This window comes from Bison bison, unplaced genomic scaffold, assembly GCF_000754665.1.
Source record: "Bison bison bison isolate TAMUID 2011002044 unplaced genomic scaffold, Bison_UMD1.0 scf7180017864287, whole genome shotgun sequence".
In the NCBI taxonomy this organism is placed as follows: domain Eukaryota; kingdom Metazoa; phylum Chordata; class Mammalia; order Artiodactyla; family Bovidae; genus Bison; species Bison bison.
Genome location: NW_011494859.1, coordinates 1451516 through 1467153, shown reverse-complemented (window position 1 = coordinate 1467153; position 15638 = coordinate 1451516). Strand labels below are relative to the sequence as shown.

General features: G+C 40.4%; 1 protein-coding gene across 3 annotated transcripts in view; it reads left to right on the top strand.

Moving 5' to 3' along the window:
• The window catches only part of SKA1 (spindle and kinetochore associated complex subunit 1), a 30962-nt gene extending 15531 nt beyond the window's left edge, over window positions 1-15431 (top strand). The window contains exons 1-7 of one of the 3 annotated variants that reach the window (XM_010849796.1): window positions 7-128; window positions 1445-1539; window positions 4187-4311; window positions 5840-5937; window positions 9322-9459; window positions 14077-14246; window positions 15135-15431. In XM_010849796.1, the coding sequence (XP_010848098.1) occupies window positions 1455-1539; window positions 4187-4311; window positions 5840-5937; window positions 9322-9459; window positions 14077-14246; window positions 15135-15283 (765 nt within the window). In that variant the 5' untranslated portion in view covers window positions 7-128; window positions 1445-1454 and the 3' untranslated portion in view covers window positions 15284-15431. Of the gene's footprint in view, window positions 1-6; window positions 129-1345; window positions 1540-4186; window positions 4312-5839; window positions 5938-9321; window positions 9460-14076; window positions 14247-15134 lie in introns of those variants that run through there. The other 2 variants (XM_010849797.1, XM_010849798.1) reach the window with 2 other exon arrangements.
• The last annotated feature ends 207 nt before the right edge of the window (window positions 15432-15638 follow it).

The window sequence follows — 15638 nt, the reverse complement described above, 5'->3', positions numbered from 1 at the left end:
GAATTTCGCTCCCGGAGCCGGATCTCGAGACCTTACGCTTCCGACCGAGATTGGGTGGGGGAGGGGGGCGGTGTCTCGGCGCCTCGCGACCCCACCGAGTGGGCCCTTTGCTCCCGGACCCGCACGAGGTTAGAGTCTGGTGTTGAAGATCCCCCCCTTCGGAAGCGGGCATTGTTTAGGCGGGGCGGGGGGCCGGGGCGGCGCGGGCCAGGGTGAGGAGCGGGCCTCAGCCGCTTTAGCTGAAGTGGAGGCTCTATTTAGACCTTTTCACTATCCTCGGACTTTCCTGCTGGCTTAGAGGGTAAAGCGTCTGCCCGCAATGCGGGAGACCCGGGTTAGATCCTTGGGTTGGGAAGATCCCCTGGAGAAGAACATGGCAACCCCATTCCAGTATTCCTGCCTGGAGAATCCCATGGACGGAGGAGCCTAGTGGGCTATATATATAGTCCATGGGGTCACAGAGAGTCTGACACGACTGAGCGACTTCATTGCTCACTTTTTTCACTTTCTTTCACCTCCCTTGAAGTGAACAAACAGTACCTGATTTCTTTCCTTCCCCTCCTTCCGCCTCCTGTGGGCTTTGCTGTGCTCAGTCGTGGCCGACTCTTTGCGATCCCATAGAAGAGCCAGGCTTCTCTGTCCATGGGATTTTCCCGGCAGGAATACTGGAGGGGGTTGCCATTTCCTCCTCCTGGGTCCGCCTCCTTACCGACCCCAATAGCAAAGCCCCAATCCCCACATTATAGGAGAAATGCTTCCCTGGACCCGTTTCTTTGAACTTCCTGTGTTTTTCCTTAAAATTCTCGGGTATTTAAGTTTTCAGAGAAAACACTGATGTTGTCTTTATGTATAAATAGCATGTTTGTCCCCCTGAATCTCTGAGGAAATAACAGTCTTGTCTTCTGTACCTTGCTTTGGGATGCACTGACTGTAGAAAGCTCTAAGACGGGTCATTACTGGACATTGGTGGTCGTTGTTCAGTCACTAAGTCGTGTCTGACTCTTTGCAACCCCATGAACTGCAGCACTGCCAGGGTTCCCTATCCTTCACCATCTCCCAGAGCTTGCTCAAACTCATGTCCATTGAGTCAGTGATGCCATCCAACCATCTCATCCTCTGTCATCCCCTTCTCCTGCCTTCAATCTTACCCATCAACAGGGTCTTTTCCAGTGAGTCGGCTCTTTGCATCAGGTAGCCAAAGTATTGGAACTTCAGCATCAGTCCGTCCAATGAATATTAAGTATTGATTTCCTTTAGGATTGACTGGTTTGATCTCCTTGGTTAGAAACTGAATTTTGCAGAATTGAAAGATATTGCTCATGAGTTTTTGTACTTTGTTTTCCAGGAGATGTGACTTACTGGATATTTACCATTCTTAGATTTTGAAAGTGAACAGAAATTTGTTTTTTTTTGGTAAATGTGTTTATATATTTTTTTTCTTCAGAGGCTTAAAGATGGCCTCAGATCTGGAACAATTATGCTCTCATATTAATGAAAAGATCGGCAATATTAAAAGAACTCTGTCATTGAGAAATTGTGGTAAGTAAAACAGATTCCACTGACTTTGTACATTCAAAATACATTTTGATTATTGTCCCACTTTGATATCTTATGTGTGATTAAGTGAATGTATCTTAGAAAGGTAATTTTCAGTTTTGAATAGTGATTGTTAAAGCAATCTGCTATCCGTATTTTGAATATTGCAGAGGATACTAAAATGTAAATTACATTGAACAATGAACTAGCTAATAATTACATTTACTTATTTATTTATATGTTTTTCTGAGACACACAAGGCTGAGTAGTAAGATTTTAAGGTTATGTTGAGTTCCTGATTCTAGAGCTAAGCAGAGATACTAAAAGATAAGGAAAAAACCAGAAATGGAAAAACACCCACAGAGATAGAAGTATCCCTGAATTCATGTTGCAGACTGCTTCAATAAGGAAGGTTATCAATATATATCAATATATATCACTAGGAAACAGCTAATTGAAAGTGAAATCAATTTTTTAAACATCCAGAAACTTGGAGGTTGTGACCATCTTCCAAAATATTTTGAAGTGCAGAGAAACAGGGGATCCTGGAAAAATATCGTTTACAAAAATGATGTGCTCTCCAGCCTTATCTAGGAGAACTAAAGATTTGATAGGCAGAATTCCATCTGCAGGGGAGATCCTGTTGAACTTTTATTGTAGTTTGTATTTTGAATGGATAATTTTTTAAAAATTCAAAAATGAAATTATACTGTTGGAATGTCCTTTCAGATTATACATGTCCTTCTGAGACTTGCATATTCTCCCTCCTTTGTCGAGAACCACTAATAAAGAGACTCATCCAGTTTACAGTTGGTGGCTATGTATTCTGTAGAAAGTTAAAGCTGAAGCAACTGTGGTTTCTTCTGTAGCCTCCAGTCTCATATGAGGAAACCGAGGCTCTAGAAGTCAGGCGACTTGCCCAGGTTCTCCTGCTTATCAATGGTCAGTTGGGACTACAGCTTTTGTGTCCTGATTCCCAGTATAGTACTTGTCTATTTCTATGCCATTTTTATTGAATAATCTAAAAAGGACATTTAAATCTTTAATAAGTAGTCTTTAGATTTTCTTTCTCAGAGCATGATTATTCTTGGATAGATATAACTTAGAGATTATCAAACTATCAAACCTTGAATTCAAATAGCCCCATTGAAGCATGAGGCCTGGCAGAAGCAGTCTGACCTGTTAGGTTACTACACACTGAGTAACTGTCGTTTGCACATGGGGAGAATACTTTGTCTGTTCTGTGCTACAGCCTATTCAGGAAAGCCCAGTAATACATTTGCCACTTTGGCTGCTGTAATTTACTAGATCACTACTATCAAAAGTAGTAAATTTACTTAGTGCACTTACTTTACTACAAATCAGCAAACAGGGCCCTAAAATTTAGATGACTGGGTTATTTGAGATACCAGTATATCCAAGCAACTGTTTCACCCCCTGAAATTAGTCTCAGCAGAGACATCAGTACTCTCATTTATTTGTTCATTTCTTTCAGCTGTTATGAACCTTCGGTCAAATGCTTTATTAGATTGTTGATTTGCAACAGCTTGCCTTTACTGAGTGCTTTACTAGGTTGCAAGCAGAGCGCCCACTCCTGTTCTATGTACTTTCCTGCTTCTCAGGAATCCTCTGAGGGCAAGTGCTGGTGTCTCTGCATGCCTAGAAACTCTAGCCATTTCACTCTGCATCTGTAATCTCCATGTGGTCAAATTTTGTTTTCACTTAGGCGTATTTCATGATTTGGTTGTTAGAAGAGAAGATGGAAAATATTTGGTTATGAGGATGGTTTTTCCTTTTGTGCTTTTGAGGTGCCCTTAAAAATTCTTTTTTTTTTTTTTCACTTCTTTTATTTCTAGGGAGGAAGTTTCTCTGGTTTTCCCATCCTTGTATCTATGAAGCTGGGGAGAGGGGCCTGGCGGTGGGGTTGGGAACTTGAGAGCAGGCTACTCTCCCCTACCTCCCCCAGACACTTGCAGGCCAGTCCAGAATGTAAGCTTATCTTCCTGGCCAGTGATTAGAATTTTTCAGGTTTACACATTCACAGGATATATCCCATGAAGAGAGGCCTGGCCTCCTTCGGGATTCTTACTTCCAGCATCTTGTGCTTTGAAGGCCCAAAGCCGGGACTCTTATCCCCATTAAAACCAAATATATTAGGTTGCTGAAGTTGACAACCTCCTCTCTCCAGCATTTCTCTGCACCTTGAGTCCCGCTTAGGCATGCCCCCCACCCCCCTCATTAGGGCTACTGCAGCTTCAGCTCATACATCCTATCTGGTCTGTGAATCTTTCTTCAAGTTGAAACTCTTGAAGATTTACCTTTTTTCTCCTAAGAGCCCAACTATGCATGCAAAAGGGTGTTTATTTTATCTAGCATTTCTAAGTGCTTTATTATAGTGGAAGAATTTTCCAAAAACAAAAGATTCAGGGGATACTTTGTATTTACCTCCTCCTTCCTTTTTTATCATATTACTTAGTAACGAGTTCTTAAGATTATTCATGGAGACAGGTCCTGGGGTCTGAAACATTGTTCTTTCTTCACCCTCAGTGTCCCTTTATGGTAAGGCTCTGTTCCAAGAGTTCCCTTGGCTACATGTAGGTTTTATGGTTTTCTGTAGGTTTTATTTTCCGTTTTATCTGTTTATTAATAGGGCAAGAACCTACCTTGAAGACCATTTTAAATAAAATAGGAGATGAGATCATTGTAGTAAATGAACTTCTAAATAAATTGGAATTGGAAATTCAGTATCAAGAACAAACCAACAGTTCCCTCAAGGTAATGGTTTTTCTAGTGATGAAACAAAATAAAAAAGGCAGTTAATAGAAACACCTAATCACCAGGGAATTCTTAAGGATTCTTTATGTTTATAATGTTGTTAGCTTTGATTATTAACAGTAAAGAGTACTATTTGCATTTTATTTTCCCAGGGTAAAGGACTCCAGAGTTCCAGAAGTATTTCTTTCTCCATGCTGGTAGCCAATTTGTTTACTAAAAAGGGAATATTTCCTAAATAATTCTTGGGAGGTTTAATTTAAATAAATGATCTCCTGGGAGTGTGGTGTGGGAGGAGTGCCTGCCCTGGGTTGAGGAGACATGGTCTCCCACCATGGCTCCTCCAGCATGTTCTGCCACCTAAGAAAGTCGTTTTTCCTCTTGGAGTCTCAGAGACCTTAACTGAAAAGTACTGGGTCATACTAAAGTATTTCTTGTGTCCTTTCTATTCTGCATTTCTTTCTCTGTTTCTACAGGTTGTAGTGTAAGGATTCTCAGGTAAAAAAACCACTTGAGCCTCATTCACACACACATTTTGTTCTAAATAAGCCTTTACCTAATAAAAATGCTTCTGATAGGATGGGAAAAGAGTCTGTACCATAATTACCTTATGCTCTTAGAGCCATTTGATACGTTCAGTGGGATTGATCAAGGTGGCCTCTATAGTCCTTTTCAAACATTATAATCCTCAGTGTCTGTAAAGATTTTTCAGGGGATTTTCTGTAGGACTGGACATGATTATGCCTATCCTGCTGTTGGTTGAAATGAGATCAGTATCTCTGAACGTGATCGAGGTCTTTAAAAGAAAGATGTCATACAAATTCAAAACAAACCAATAATGGTTACATTTCTACCTTGCCCAATAAGGCCCAGGGTTAGGTGTGGGTTTAGAGAAGGTCCAACTCAGGATTAAAGCCTATTTGGAATTTTTGTTCACATGATGACTGAAAATCAGATGACAGGGATCCAAAGGTACAGAGTATTTTTTCTTATTAAATTTCCATGAGTTCATAACCTCAAATTCTTGGGAAAGTTAAATAAAGACAACACCAAATGAAGGCAGTTATGATCAAGTAGAAATTTTCATCAAGCTAGAATATACAGAGCTTTCTAAGCAATATCTCGTCCTTGCATTCCAGGAATGTATTATCATTCGGTGCCGGGGAATGCTTGCTAAGTCAACAAAAGCACTTTTACCAGAACGACAAACGTAAATCTTTCCTATACTTTGTAGTTGCTTCCCAAGGTTGAAGTATTTTAGAAAGACATAAATGTCAATCCCGCCTGTTGTAATGTTATTCTAGCAATTGTTCTCTGAACAAATCCAGTAGAGAAAAATAATGTGTCACCATCCCAAGTCAGCTCTAGAAACCAAAGGGCTCCTTTTAAATATTGCGGAGTTCAGTGCTTTTTAACCCCTTCCACTCAGCATCACTGTAATTGTACTCAGTCTTTCCTGCTCTTTTTAACATGTTAAAACACACACAGGCAGGACAGATGGTTATTTGTGAGCTTTTTTCTTTTTTTAAAGGAACTCTTTGAATCTCTCGAAGAAGATTATAAAGATGTGGAGCATCTCAAAGAAAACATCCCTCCCCATTTGCCTCAAGTAACAGTTACCCAGAACTTGTAAGTGTGTTTATAATTATTTTTACTCTCTGGACTTGTAAAACTATTAGAACAAGCATTTTAGATCTTTTTGCTTTTCGATATACTTGCAGTTTTGTCAGTGATTATCCAGTGTTGTTTTCTTTTGTTTGCACTTACACGAGGAATAATCTTTCCCCCATCTTTACCAGTTTTCTTATCCCACTGTCTCTAGGGAAAATGTGCTGCCTCTTTCCCAAGGATCAGTCCCTCAGAACAGAGTTTGTTAACATCGGCTCTGGTGACATTTGAGGTCAGATAGTTCTTTTTTGTAAAAATAGCACATTTAGCAGCATGCCTGCTCTCTTCCAACTGAGTATCAGTAGCTCTCCTATACCCTCCTCCACGGCACCCTCCACCCAGGTGGTGACAATGAAAAATGCCTTCAGACATTGAGGGGGTGAAAATCTCCCCTGACCCTTGAGAAACACTGCCTTAGGGTAAAAATAAACTTAATGAGCCTCCCATCTTAAAAATAGCTCAAGGAGCAAAGGCTTAGCTCTATTTTTACCCTGAAACTCCTGTCCTGCCTCTCTGTCTATTGGCTGCTAGTATATGTTCTTGTGCCCTTTCTCCTGAAGCCCCTAAAACCTAGCTTTTGGCGGTTAATTATTACCATACTTGTGAAAATGATTGTGTGAAGGTCACAAAGAGGTAAAAACAATTACCTCTTCAGCCCTGATTCTTTTCTGGTTTTATTTTGCTGCTCATCTTTTAGAAATGATGCTCTCTGCCCTACTGGGCTTTCTTAGTTGTCTTCCTACATCTTTGACTAGGCTGCCTCCCTTTTCTCTGCCCTCCTTTAAGTTACAAGTGTCTCCTAAGACACTGTTACTTAACACTGTTATTAATGCTCTCAGATGTCCACCTCCAGCCTTGACATGGCCTCTGGTTCAGCTGTTTGAACTGCTTGCTGGGAGTCTCAAAAATGAGCTGTTATCTCCTCCAGGTTTGCGTATGTGAGACTAAATTGGCTATCTCCTTGTTACCTACCCATCACCTAGACAGGAACAGGGTGTCTTCAACCTCTCTCTCTGTCCTGCAGCCCCTTGGCCTCTGCGGGGTTTTGTCTGCCTCTGCCCTCCCTCTCATTGTCTGGCTCCATGAGATCTTCCATCATCTTTTGTCTTTATGATTTGGGAGTTACTTGTGTTTTGTCTTTCCAGTATTTCTCCACTGCCATCTCTCCAATCCTCTGCCACCAAAATTGTATTTCTTTTTTTAATTTTCTTGAAGTATAGTTGATTTACAAAATTGTATTTCTAAAAGGGGCTCCCCTTGTATACCATGACTAACTTAACTATTTTAACTTTTGAAATGGATCATATATACACAAAAGTAATTGAAGTATTATTAGTGCAAATTAAAGAAGAATAATAAACATCAGTGAATCTACCAGTCAGATTAAGAAATAGGACACTGCCAGTACCTACAACACTTCTTCTGTTGCAGATTCTCCTTCTATCAAAGAGGTAATCACCCTGACATTTGTGATAATCACAGTTTTGCATATGTGTTTCCACCAACAATATACTGCTTAAATTTGAAAACTAAAAGGAAAGCGTGAATCTTGCTGTGTAGGAAAAGAGCCGTGTTGTTGCTGATAGTTGAAGGTCTCCAGGAAATAAGCTCAACAGAGTCCCTGGCGTGCCAGGGTACCTTGGAATTTCCCTCCAAGAAGAGAAAATTAGGGAGTTCCTTGGAAGTCCAGTGGTTAGGACTTAGTGCTTTCACTGCCACGGACCAGATTCAATCCCTGGTCAGGGAACTTAAGACCCCACAAGCTGAGCAGTGTGGCCAAAAAAAAAAAAGGAAGAGAAAATTAGTGGGCAGGGTCATGAATGCATGGAGGAAGAAAGGACATCTTGGGATATCTGCCAGGTCTATTGGGCTGGACACTGGACACCCAGCAAGAATGTGGCCCAAGGAGTAGGGGGGGTTTTCTTCTAAACTCACTATGGCCTAGGTTCAGCTTTCAGGGCCAGGGCACAGCAGAAGCTTTGTATAGGTAGAAAAAGTTATTTTTAGCTGATGCACACAGCAGGACCTGAGAACAGGTAAGAATCAACCAAACTCAGCGTGGAATCTCAGGTTAGGATTCATGTGAGGATGATGCTCGGAGAAGGCGTTGGCACCCCACTCCAGTACTCTTGCCTGGGAAATTCCGTGGACAAAGGAGCCTGGTGGGCTGCAATCCATGGGGTCATGAAGAGTTGGACAGGACTGAGCGACTTCACTTTCACTTTTTACTTTAATGCATTGGAGAAGGAAACGGCAACCTACTCCAGTGTTCTTGCCTGGAGAATCCCAGGGACGGGGGAGCCTGGTGGGCTGCCGTCTATGGGGTTGCACAGAGTCAGAGATGACTGATGTGACTGAGCAGCAGCAGCAAGGATGATGCTACAAGCATTGGGCATCTTCATCTTCACAGCCTGTCACACGGTCATCTCTTCATGCTGCCTCTGTCAGGCCTGGTTGCTGTCTGTGTCTGGTACTCAGCTGTCGTCTTGGGATCTCACCTCCCTGTCCTTGGGATTCCCTTTGTATACTCCTGGGTTGGATCATTTCTTTCCTGTGTCCCCTTTTCTGTTTGGAGAAGTCAAGCCAACCTGACTTGCTGCTGGCACGGGGGTTTCTTCCTTCCCTGGCAGTTAAATAGCCTAGAAGCTATAGCCTATTCCTGGACTCTACTAATGCAGAAGGAGCTGTATTAGGCTGCTCACCCACACCAAAAAATGGAGCAGGACTGACCCTAGGGTACCCACGTTCGTTGCTGGCAACTGAAATGAGTCTGCAGCAGGTGGGATATTAGGAACCAATGGGGTCAATTAGAAGTATAAGATGATTGATGTTTCCACATCCAGAAATAGGGAAATCAGAAAGAGAAGTTGTTTAGAGGTTAAATTCAGCTTCACACATACTGACTTTGAGGAGCCCGTGAGATAACAGATGAAGATGTTTGGCATGTGTATTATTTGCACCATGTTTTGCGTGCATAAATAACGTAATTATGTTACTGAAGATTTGGGAACTTAATTTTTCAGTGTTCTCTCCACTATTCAAAAAAAACCTTTCTTTTTGGCTGCGCCATAGGGCATGTGGGATCCTAGTTCCCTGAGCAGGATTGAACCCGTGCCCCCTTCATTTGAAGCTTTTGGAGTCTTAACCACTGGACCACTGGGGAAATCCCTTCACTATTCAAATCTTCAAAGCATTAGCAGTAGGGATAGAAAACGAAAATGTTGCCTATAAAATTATAACAAGATGGAAAAATTATAAGAGCAGTGCTTAATACCAGTCATTTTCAGTTGCAAAGCCTCCCACTATGCCGCAGAATTCTGACAATTGTGTGTCTCTGTTCTGTAGTGTTAACGGATCAGATCTTGACCCTGAAGAACCGGTCAAAGTTGAGGAACCTGCACCCACAAAGAAGCCTCCCAAAGAACAAAGAAGTATTAAAGAAATGCCATTTATAACTTCTGATGAGTTTAATGGCATTCCTGCGTGAGTATTTGAGATAAATTTTAACATTCAGCTCTTTAGTAATCAGCATACATGATTGTTTGTCATAAACCTTGAATATATTATTTGTAATATGCTGTGTTCCAGTATTGATCTTATTAAAATAGTTTTACATTATGCTGCAGGAATCTTTTGTGGAAGATCCTTAAATTTTTGTTTTTTATTTAGTTGTAAAACCTAGTCATAGATCTAGAGATGGATCAGTTTGTTCCTGAGTCCTCTTAAGGTCATTTTATGATACAGATTTTTTATCCAATTACATTTTAGAAGTAGCCTCAGTTTTGCTACAGTTTTAAGGAAAGGGAGTATGTTGTATAGATTTTGAAATTAGTACGGAGAGAGCTCTGTTTGATTTCCATTTGTCCATTAACTTGTGCCACACACTTGTTTGAGTCTGCTCTATTCTGAGCTCCGGGTCACTGAGGAGAAGAATATAGGCGTGAATGGGACAAGATACTTCCCCCCAACAAGGACTCCATTGCTCTTCATAGAAGACATTAATAGGGAACCAGTTATGGAAATCCATGTTTTAAACTCATAATTCCAGGGCTTCACATCTTGGCTTTATATTATTGCATTTCTTCTTATTTTCTTACACAAGTAATGCATGTTGTTAGTGTTTGTTGTGAGACTAATAACTCATCTGTAATTCCACCACTCAGACAAGATAGAGTATTTCCTTCTGTATTTTAATTTCACCTACATAACAAGTTGTTTCTGATTGTTATTACAACAGTGTAGTTATTCTATGAATATAATTTACTTATCTTTATTGAGCATTTTTCCATCATTAACTGTCATCGAAAACTTGGGTGTTAATAGTTGTATAATATTTTATGGTGTGGCTACTCTATAAGCTATTTAAGCATGACTTTATCAAATATTTGGGTTGACTGTGTTGTTATGAAGAATGATACAGTAAAATTTCTTTTACACAGGTTTATTTTGTAATTCCCTTATTATTATTATTTCCTTGAGATAGAGTCCTAGGAGACTCCCCAGGGCAAAGAGCATGGTTATTTTACTTGCCTGAGAGTTGTCCATCCAGATTTTTTTTTTTAGGTTTACAGAAAAATTGAGCAGATTGAACAGTGTTCTCATAACTGAAAACAGTTTCCCCTATTGCTGACATCTTGCATTAGTGTGGTAAATTAGTTACTATTGCTAAACCAGTCTAGGTACTGTTAACTAGATATTAACTCCAGTCTGTAGTTTGCAGTAGGGTTCACTCTTTGTGTTGTGTAGTCTGTGGATTTTGTCAGATGTGTGATGTCACGTCTCCACCGTTAGGATATCATACAGAATAGTTTCACTGCCCTAAAAATTCCCTGTGCTCCTCCATTTCATCTCTCCCCCTGAGACCCTGGCAACCACTCATCTTTTTATTGTCTCTATAGTTTTCCCTTTTCCAGAATGTCATACAGTTGAAATTATACGCTGTTGCCTTTTTGGACTGGCTTCTTTCACTTAGTAATACACATTTAAGATTTCTCTAGTGTCTTTTTGTGACTTGATAGCTCATTTCTTTTTATCACTGACTCTGATGCTGGGAGGGATTGGGGGAGGGGGAGAAGGGGATGACAGAGGATGAGATGGCTGGATGGCATCACCGACTCGATGGACGTGAGTTTGAGTGAACTCTGGGAGTTGGTGATGGACAGGGAGGCCGGGCGTGCTGCGATTCATGGGGTCGCAAAGAGTCGGACACGACTGAGCGACTGAACTGAATATCCATTGTGTAGATGTAGTAGTTTGTTTATCCATTCATCTGTGGAACAACATTTTGGTTACATCCGGTTTGGGGCAGTTACGACTAAAGCTGCTGTGAACGTTCACGTGCAGGTTCTGTGTGGACATGTTTTCAGCTCACTTGGGTGAATACCTAGGAGTGAGGTGGCTGGATCATATGGTGAAACTGTTTAGCTTTGTAAGAAGCTGTGAAGCTGTCTTCCCTAAGTAGCTGTACCATTTTGCATTCCCAGCAGAACAGGAGTTCTGTAGCTCCATATCCTTGCCTGCGTTTAGTTTTGTCCGTTGTTTTCTGTTTTAGCTGTTCTGGTCAGTATAATGTACCTCATTGTTTTAATTTTCAGTTTCCCGATGACGTATGATGTTGAGCATCTTTTCATATACATAGTTGCCCCTTGAAAAATATATGGCAGTTTCACAAATCTGAGACTCAGAATGAGGCTGACATTTTAGTTTTTTTTGTTTGTTTTGGCCACTCAGTCATTTCCTTTGTTGACAGCTTTATGTGATTAAAATTGTTTGATGCTATTTGGTTTTCTATATTGTTGTTGTTGCCAAGAACAAATGGCTGTGAGGAACAGTGCAGTAGAAAGGTCTTTAGAAAATGCTTTCTTGGGGACTTCGCTGGTGGTTCAGTGGTTAAGAATCCACCTTGCAGTGCAGGGGATGTGGGTTCAATCCCTGGTCGGGGAACTACGATCCCACATACCTCAGAGCAGCTAAGCCCATGTGCCACAACTACTGAACCCACGTGCCACAACTACAAAGTCTGCGTACCACAGCAAGAGATCCCACGTGACGCAGCGAAGGTCCGCCTGCTGCAACTAAGACCTGCTGTAGCCAAGTAAATACAGAGATAAAAGAAAACGCTTCCTTGTAGGGAGGATATTGAAATAGTCATCGTAGAGTATTCGTTTTTAAACTAAGAGATTATTTAACAAATGAGAGACGTTAGAAGGTTAGGATAAGAAGAATGTGTTCCAAGCATGGGACTTTGATTGATTTATCTTTAAAAAGTTGATACTGAGGTGCAATTTAAAGTGGAAAACACTGGCACTTGTTTTGAGGAAATTAGAGGATAGTTCACATGGTTTAAAGCAGGGGTCCCAATCTCCGGGGTCTAATGCCTGATGATCTGAGGTGGAGCTGACGTAATAATAATAGAAATAAAGTGCACAATGAATGTATCACACTTGAATCATCCCCAAATCATCCTCCCCTACCCTGCCCGACCCGGTCTGTGGAAAAATCGTCTTCTGTGAAACTGGTCCCTGGTGCCAAAAAGATTGGGGACTGCTAGTTTAAAGGAATTTCATTGTGTTGAGCTGTGGCATCAACTGTTTGTGGAAATTGTGGTTAAAAAAAATGAGTGGAGAAAATGAATTTAGAAAAGAGAATAATGAAAATGGTTTTGGTCAGTATGAATATTTTTCTTTAAAAATTTATATATTATTTTATATTAAGAAACTTTCAATTAGAAAACTGCCCCTTTTAACAGAGGGGAAGGTCAGAGTTTAATATAATGAATCCACGGTTTGTTGAAGGGAAAAGGGAAGCAGATCATAAAAATTTTGTTTTGGGTGTATATAGACCACTCAAAATCAAAGGTCTCCTATTCTTATATTCTAAGACTGTGATTGGCATCGCTGACTAAATGAACATGAGCTTGAGCAAACTCCAGGAGATAATGAAGGCCAGGGAACCCTGGCATGCTACAGTCCATGGGGTCGTAAGAGTCAGACAGAACTCAGTGACTGAACAACAAGAAGACTCTGGTGACTGCGAGGACAGGCAGGAGGGAGACTGAATTGGAAGGATGGGCTTTAGAGTCAAAGAGACAATGCTTAATCCACCTGCCAATGCAGGAGACACAGGAGATGCAAGTTCAACCCCTGGGATGGGAAGATCCCTTGAAGCGGGATCCCAGTATTCTTGCAGGCTTCCCTGGTGGCTCAGATGGTAAAAAATCCACCTGCAGTGCAGGAGACCTGGGTTCAGTCCCTGGGTTGGGAAGATGCCCTGGAGAATGGAATGGCTATCCACTCCAATATTCTTGCCTGGAGAATTCCATGGACAGAGTATCCTGGTGGGCTATAGTCCGTGGGGTCACAAAGTGACTGAGTGACTTTCACATTCACTTTCAGATAGTACTTAAGGCCATTTGAGCGCGAAACAAGTGAGGCTGTCCATCCTTCTCCTCTGCCAGGCATCTTAACTTCCGGGCCCTCTGATTGCTTTGCAGCCCGTCCACCATCAATTCTTCTTTGTTGGCTCTTCATCTCTGTTGTCTTCTTTGTCATTTTCCCTTCCTCCTCCCTTTTTTTTTTTCCCTTTATTTCTCTGAGCAGATCTGTTTCTGCAGAAAACTGAAGTGGTATGTGTTATATAATTATTAATACTAAAATTTTTCTTCCCCTTGCTTACAAACATTTTAAAATATTTATTAGTTGGAAAATTTTATTAATTTATTAATAATAATATTAATATTATTAATATTTATGTTAATATTATTAATTGGAATTAATCCATTGGAATCAGAGTTTGAGATTAAATTGTTAACTTAAATTGTTACAGTAATTCTGTAAGGAGTAGGGATAGAGATTTCTGCATCCAGATATAAGTAGGGGAGATAAGCACTAATACATTGTAGCCTCTACTTAATTTTTCAGTGGTTGAGACACATCTAGTTTATTTGGAAGTTGCTATAAAGTATTTTTCCAAAGAGTGCTAGTAGCTTGTATAAAGTAGCTTGACTGTATAAAGTCACCATATGTAAATATTTTTCTTCAAAGAAAACAATTTTGTATGATGATTCTTTTAAAAAATTAATCATTTTCTTTTTGTTTACAGGTACATGAAATCCCGCTTAACCTATTGTCACATTAATGATGTTATTAAAGAAATCAACAAGGCAGTTGTTAGTAAATATAAGATCCTACATCAACCAAAAAAGTCTATGAGTTCTGTGGCCAGAAATCTCTATCACAGATTTATTGACGAAGAAACGAAGGAAACCAAAGGTAAAATGAGAGTATATATATGTGTGTGTGTACATGTCAGCTGTTTGGAGTGTAACTAAATCATGAGAAACAAAACTAATTCCAGAAGATTCTAGCTCTAGAGAGGTAGTTCTCAACCAGGGGCAGTTTTCCCACCAGAGAGTATTCTGCCATCTCTGGAGACAGTTTTGATTGTTAACACCTGGGGTTGGGGGTGCTCCTGGCACCTGGTGAGTAGAGACTAAGGGTCCCACTGAAGTAGCCTATAGTGCCCAGGGCAGCTCCGACAAAAAAGGATTATCCAGTCTAGAATACCTAGTCTAGATAATTATCTAGAATTATCTAGTCTAAAACAGTAGTAGTGCCGAGCCTCAGAAATACTGCAGTGGAGTCTCTTACGGAATGATACCCAGTGTTTTCGGAATTAGAATAGTAATAACAGCTGGTGACGCTTGGGTAACACTTACTATGTGGCAGAGAGTGTACTAAGGGCTTTAGTCCTCACAGCATCCTTATGAGTTGTGTACTATTAATACTCCTATTTTACAGATGAGGAGGACTTCAGTTCCTTGCCCCAGGTCAGTCAGTTGAGTGATAAAGCTGCCGTGGGTTTCTGGGTTACATTCTCTTAACCACTACCATATTGCTTCTTGAAAAGTGAATTGTTCAAAAGATACCGGCAGATAGCCAGTGATAAAATAAGCAAGGCTGCACTGCTGAAATGCTACAGTAAACATTATGCAACTTCAGTTGAAAGAATAATTATTTTAGCAAGAATACCAGTTCTCACTTTGATTCAATGATGATAGTCAAAATCATTAATGTTACTCATAGTCATAATGTAATATATTAAAGACTCATCTTGAAAGTTGTCCTAATAAAAATTAGCACTAATATCTTTACTTTCAGGTCATTATTTTGTAGTGGAAGCTGACATAAAGGAGTTCACAGCTTTGAAAGTCGACAAGAGGTTTCATGGGATACTGAATATTTTACGACACTGCCGGAGGCTATCAGAGGTCCGAGGGGGAGGGCTTACCCGATATGTTATAACATAATGTCCTTGTGAGCTTTTGAACCAGCTAACAGGGTTTAGAGACTGTTCCTATAGTTTGCTTACATGTAATATTTTAATACATAATTTTTTTAGCTTTTTCATTCTTTTTTTGTTTCTTCTAAAAATAAAGCATGTATATTTAAAAATCCGCTACCTTGCAGTAAGTCCGTAATCACCTACCGTGTGAGCCTCTGTTCTAGGCATACAGTGGAACTAAGAAATGTTTCTATTTAGTTTTCATGTTCAGTGACAGTGTCGCCAGGTCCCAGTAAGAGGGATGCAGATAAAAGCCAAAGTTCAAGAAGAGAAGACCAAGGAAGACCAGGCTCTTTGGAATTAAAGTTCATTAGTGTCTA